We start from the raw sequence: 7,001 nt of genomic DNA on the forward strand, positions 1-7,001 counted from the left end.
TCTCATTTGTGCATATCGTTACAGTAATTCAAGGATGAACATATGTTAGTCTATTATGTGCCCTGATAACTGCGAATGCAACATTGTATTGTGTTGATAGTAATAAAAGTATTGATTGCTAAGTTTTACACAAAAACAAACTCTTATTAAAATATTGTCTGATAAAAGGCAGTGAACGACTAGAGTAAACAGAATTCATGCAGTTGAGAGTGTGACATTAAATGTAGTTCCAAATGTAGGTTCGGGAGGAGCCTAAACATTCAGTCCTGTCAATCATCATTACAAGCGTATATAAGCAGCAGTCACTGCGTCATCCCAGTGACAATTCTTCCAGCATCCCTCCTCCTTCCTACCTCCTCCTCTATTTCTCTTATTCTCCCTACACGCAGTACTGTAATAGGGGGGTTTAACTCAGAGCTCGAGCTGAGCCTCGGGTCGAGCCTCCTTCGAGGACAGCAAGCCAAGTTTGTTTTACCATTAACCATTCAGACTGAATGGCGAACTTGTGAAAACCCTTAATTTGCATTGTGATATCGACTTGGATAAAGATATTTTTCTCATAAAATATAATTTAAATGACTTTGGAAATAGTCTGTATTTTCCATACTTACTTTTAATTTTTAAATATTTAGGAACATTTTCATTGTCATGAATGAAAGCTGAAGGCCTTTGGATTTACATAATGACATTACTACTAAAGTGCTACTTGTGTCAGCATGTAAGTGGCATTTAAGTGGCATATAACAGCAATAATTAAATACAACAGAGAATCATTAATTTTGTGTAAATTTATTATCTTTATTTTTTCAATTAATATCAACAATCAGTTTAGTGGTGACCAAAAATAAACCTCACATGCAAATGGACACCTTTATAAGAAGTTCAAAGATGAAAATATTATAAATGTTATTTTATTTAGTCAAATATTATTTATATGTCAAATATTGTTTATATGTCACATTTTTCTTCAGATGGCAACAAAACAACAACAACACAACATTTATTTGAATTTACCCACTACTAAGAGTGAAAGATGAAAGCTAATACAATTTTGGTGGCTGAAACCCCAGAGTAACATAAAATAAGTAAACACAACAATAATTGTTAACAAATTGCATTATAAAATATTCTTCCTTTTCAAGTTTTGCCTCGATGTCAGTAAGACCACAATCAGTACATATACACTTGAAAACAACTGGATTCATAAATAAACAAGTACATAAATACCATATAACTGCTATTCACCAACACATACATGCAGTCCCAGTACTGATGATGCTTTTATTTATATATTATCATAAATATTAAGAATTAAAAAAAAAAAAAAAAAAAACATAATTGCAGTCATTTTGAAATATTATCTCTAATTGGTGAAGATCTGTTGTCAAGCATTTTTCGCAATAAGATTTTGATTTCAGCTGTGTTTAAAACATAAATGATGGGATTTAGTGTTGGTGGAACAACATATGCCAGAGATGTGCTAATGACTCTGCCATTGGGAGTGAGAGCAAGCAAGAGTTGTGCTAGGTATGTGAAGCATATTGGGAAGAAATAAATCCCTACTAACAACAGGTGTGAAACACAGGTCTTAAGCGCTTTTAAACGTCTTTCCCAAGTTGTAATTCTGCTTAAAGCAAGAAAAATGCCCAAATATGACAGGAATATAATGACCAAAGGTGCTATAAGGTATAAAGATGTGATGACAAATCCCACAGACTTATTAAGGTTATAGTCATTACATGCCAACCTAAACACTGGTCCATGATCACAAAAATAACTCTGTATTACATTGGATTCGCAAATTGAAAGTCGGGTGATCAAAGACACCATCAAGGCCACCACAGAAGAATTAAATGCCCATATTGCTGGAAAAACTAAAACCATACTGGTATTGTTCACAATTGCATGATATCTTAATGGCAAACAAATTGCAATGAAGCGATCATATGCCAGAACAAGAAGAGTGACACTTTGCAAACTACTGAAGAAGAACACAAAAAACATGTTTGCCAAACAAGCATTGTATGAGATGTACTGTGAGTCAAACAGAAAAGTCCTCATCATGTTAGGAATCAGTGCATTAATTTCACCAATATCAGCCAAGGCCAAGTTAAACACGCCAATGTACTTTGGACTGTGCAGGCTCCGGTGAAGAGCTATAATGAGAAGAACTACAGAGTTCCCAAAGATAGTAACAAAATAAATCATAAATAAAAATATATAGTAATAAGTGCTATGTGGTATTCCTGAAAGTCCAATGATAAAAAAGTATTGAGGATGAACAATCGAGATATTCTGTGAAAAACTTACATTTACAGAACTCATGGTAACTTTGCATTTGTTGTTTTGCACAAGCTGAAAATATAAATTACCATAAGAAAAATACATAAGAAAAAAATGTAAGTTCACACATTTAACAGTTATTTTCAAATGCTAGAAAAAGTTGCATATAAATTTGAGCATAATGATTTGAATCACAAACCTGTATAAATAAACAAAGCTTTAGAGTCAAAGCAAACAATGACAGTGACTGTCTGAATGCTTGTGAGCTACTTTTAAATATACAGCTGTAAATCCAGTGCTCATCCTTATTCTGTCATGCTGCAGAGATAATTGGCTGCCTGATTCACTCGAGAGCTTTGATGACCTTTTGAACACGATGTAATCTTTGTATGTTGTAGTTTTTTTTTTTGTTTTTGTTTTTTATTGAAAACAATCTCCACTATTGCCCCTTGTGTTTTCATTTGAGCACCATCATATTACAGTAATTCAAAGATTAACTTAAGGGTTAGTTCACCCAAAAATGAAAATTCTGTCATTAATTACTCACCCTCATGTTGTTCCAAACCCGTAAGACTTTCACTCATCTTCGGAACACAAATTAGGATATGTTTGATGAAATCCGAGAGGTACCTGACTCCTCCATAGACAGCAATTTAACCACCACTTTAAAGGTCCAGAAAGGTACTAAAGACATCGTTAAAATATCCGATGTGACTGCAGTAATTCAATCTTAATTTTATGAAGCGACAAATACTTTTTATGCGCAAAAACAATGACTTTATTTCAACAATATCTTCTCTTTTGTCGCTGTGTCATTTTCCTATGCTGTTTACGTTCAGCACTTCTAGGTTCTACGTCAGAACGCCAGCTCAGTATGATGAATGGGTGAACTAGCCCTTTAAAGTTAGTGATGGGATTACCTGCTTTTAAGTTCTTTATTTAACCTTGTTTGATGTGTTCCTTTTGGCATTTCTTCGTCATCATCAGACTTAATACGTTACAGAATACCGGACCTAGAAGATGGACTGTTATAGCTTTCACTGCCAGGGAAAGACTTTCTTTCATGGATTATTCCATTCACTTTTGCACACTCGCACAAACAACATTCAGACAGTAGCTGTCATTGTTTGCTGTCATCTGTCATTCTAAAGCTTTATGTTTATTTACACAGGTCTGTGAGGATGACAGCGCTGACCATCGCCATAGAGCTGAAGTGCCACAGTGAGTTTGACCAGGGCTGCGTTTAGCCCCGACAAAACATTTCAGAACTTTTTTTTTTAACCCTTTCACATAAGTTTAAAATATTCTGGCTGAGCCCCCAGTGTGAGTCTTTCAAGGCGACCGTTATTTAGAACGTATCACTTAATTGTTTCCATAGTGACGTGTCATTGCTTGTTACGTGACACACCGTAGCCACAATAGCGCTGTATGACTGATAAACTGCTTTTATTTCATTTTTCTTTTTAAAGGTGCCCTAGAATCAAAAATTGAATTTACCTTGGCATAGTTGAATAACAAGAGTTCAGTACATGGAAATGACATACAGTGAGTCTCAAACACCATAGTTTCCTCCTTCTTGTGTAAATCTAATTTGTTTAAAAGACCTCCGAAGAACAGACGAATCTCAACATAACACCGACTGTTACATAACAGTCGAGATCATTAAAATGTATGACCCCAATATTTGCCTATGCCAGCCCATGTTCAAAGCATTACACAAGGGCAGCCAGTATTAACGTCTGGATCTGTGCACAGCTGAATCATCAGACTAGGTAAGCAAGCAAGAACAATAGCGAAAAATGGAGCAATAATAACTGACATGACTATGATTACATGATAGTTTAGTGATATTTGTAAATTGTCTTTATAAATGTTTCGTTAGCATGTTGCTAATGTACTGTTAAATGTGGTTAAAGTTACCATCGTTTCTTACTGTATTCACAGAGACGAGAGCCGTCGCTATTTTCATTTTTAAACACTTGCAGTCTGAATAATGCATAAACACAACTTCATTCTTTATAAATCTCTCCAACAGTGTGTAATGTTAGCTTTAGCCATGAAGCACAGCCTCAAACTCATTCAGAATCAAATGTAAACATCCAAATAAATACTATACTCACATGGTCCGATGACGCATGCATGCAGTATGCATGACGAACATCTTGTAAAGATCCATTTGAGTGTTATATTAGCTGTGTGAACTTTGTAAATGCACTGTATTATAGTCGAGAGCTTGGGGGGCAGGGAGCGCGCGATTTAAAGGGGCCGCAGCCTGAATCAGTGCATAGTTAATGATGCCCCAAAATAGGCAGTTAAAAAAATTAATTAAAACAAATCTATGGTATTGGGGTATTTTGAGCTGAAACTTCACAGACACATTCAGGGGACACCTTAGACTTATATTACATCTTGTAAAAACTGGTTCTAGGGCACCTTACCACAGAAGATTTAAATATAGGATTTTATGATAAGCTATAAACTTACCTAATGCTTGCTATAAACATAACCTTGGTAATCCTAGATTAACAAAAGAATACCGGTGATGTGAATAGTGATTTGATGCTATGGTCAGAAAGACAAGTTAGTCTGCGATACTATAAGACTGCATATGAGGACCATGGTCCATAGAGATAGCGTTCACTTGACCCTGAGTGAGTATAGGGAAATCATAACGAGTGATATTAAATCGTATGGAAACACCACCACCAGTAGTTTGCATTAGTAACATACTAGTATTAAATTATGACGAATAAATGGCATACATAATGAATAATATTGACTGATAAAGATATGGAGTGAGGCTACGTTAATCTGATTTACGTGTAAAGACCGCAAAGATCCTGTACCTTGAAAAGTCAATATAGGCCAATTCGAGAAGACCTTGGAGTTACGTGAAACGGACTACCTGGTGGCCATGACAGGTTTTAATTATATGAAGCGCTAAGACAGGCCTTTGTGTAGAACCACGATATGCCATTTGATGCAAAAACGAAAACCATTTAATGTGAGGTAATAAGCCATTTGATGTGATGGTAACGATATGCCCAATGGCAACTATATGCCCGATGCCCGATGGCAACGATATGCCCGATGGCAACGATATGCCCGATATGCCCAGTGGCCGATGGCAACGATATGCCCGATGGCCGATGGCAACGATATGCCTGATGACGACGACCTGTCATGATGACCATTATATTAAACCTTTAATGTTATAGCAACAATATTCCATGTAGCTAAAAGTTATGATTTCCATCAAATGTGAATGCAATGAGAGGCCATACAATGTAAAGCAATGATAGGCGATTTTATGAGATGTCAACAGTAAGCCTGATAACAACGATATATCTATAATGCTAAGAGTCAAAGCAATAATAGGCAATTTAGTATGATAGTGCGATATATTCTATGTAACGCAAAAGTCATGGGACCATTCCAAGCAAAGCAACAATGTGCTATGTTACACGAAACCATGATTAGGCTGCTATAAGTAAAGGCCACGAAAGGCCCATAATGAATACTGATTAAATGTCACGATAAACCAATGATATAAAAGGTACACATTTGTGAAGACCGAAGCTGAAGATAGAGTAGAAAACAATGACACCACCGCTAGTAACTAGCAGCCAATAATCGACGCAATTTGATTGCTATGAGTGAATGAGCATTTGAGTAATTTTAAGTAAATAATGAACAGGTATAGGAAAGACTCATTCAATATGCTTAGGCGTGACTCCCGCTCACTTCTAGATAGAACTAAGCAGAGAGAACTTTGTCTAACTGTCAGAACCTGCTAAGAGAACCCCCAAAGAAATTAACCAGTTTGGCATGACATAAGTACAAGAATACTTAATGCATGGGGCAGATAAAGATTGAGAAACCTTGTTGTACGATGCCCTTGCAAAAGGGAAGCACTTTACTTGACAATGCTGAACCTGGCTGAAGCTAGCAAACCTTTGCAAAAGTATAACACCATGAGCATCGTTGTTCAGTACCTTAGTAAAGAGAAAAGAGGTATTCGGGAGTGCCCTGCACAGAAGAGGCACAATGAGCACAAGTGAGATGCTTATGACCAGGCGGGTGTGGAGTAGCCTACGGAGCACAGTAACTCTGATGTTCAATGTGTAGTAGGCAGCACAATATAGGCTATCACTTTAGATATGTCGCGCATCCACAAGTCATGACGCAAGGATAGCATAGTTGCACGTTTAGGTCCTGTCAGTTTACGCGCTATTCTGTGTGCGCACACGTTAAAGACGAATTGCTTTCACTATGCATCTGTTTTTGCCTGGATAGACACGTACATGCTGATTTATGTCAAATGTCCTTGTACACAAAGTGCATATGGCTTAGGTAACGTGAAGAAGAAAACTGATGTGTATCATAATAGGGGTTCCACGCATTCGATCTTAACTTACAGCAGGCTTGCTGCTGTCTGTATCATGCATGTTAACCAACAAAGTACAGAGAAATAACTTTGCAGCTTTAGAGATGATATGCAAGATAAAACCACTTGCTCTGATCATTTTTTTTTTTTTTTTTTTTAAATATAATATATAGAACACTTTATGTAAATTGTGTGCGTACATATCCTAAATGTTACCAAGATTTGTAAATTCAGAGAAAGTCACAAATTTAAAATAATGCCCGTCAATGGCGTAAGAACTGCAATTCTGCATTATCCCTGGATTCTTATTGTACTGTGAAGTAATAAGTCC

General features: G+C 36.4%; 1 protein-coding gene across 1 annotated transcript; it reads right to left on the reverse strand.

Moving 5' to 3' along the window:
* Window positions 1-802: 802 nt before the first annotated feature.
* Window positions 803-2,754, reverse strand: LOC125249473 (olfactory receptor 52E8-like). The gene has a single exon (XM_048161773.1). It carries the CDS (start codon window positions 2,386-2,388, stop codon window positions 1,345-1,347), a length of 1,044 nt encoding a protein of 347 aa, XP_048017730.1. The 5' UTR covers window positions 2,389-2,754; the 3' UTR covers window positions 803-1,344.
* Window positions 2,755-7,001: the final 4,247 nt, after the last annotated feature.

This window comes from Megalobrama amblycephala, linkage group LG16 (genome assembly GCF_018812025.1).
Source record: "Megalobrama amblycephala isolate DHTTF-2021 linkage group LG16, ASM1881202v1, whole genome shotgun sequence".
Classification (NCBI taxonomy): domain Eukaryota; kingdom Metazoa; phylum Chordata; class Actinopteri; order Cypriniformes; family Xenocyprididae; genus Megalobrama; species Megalobrama amblycephala.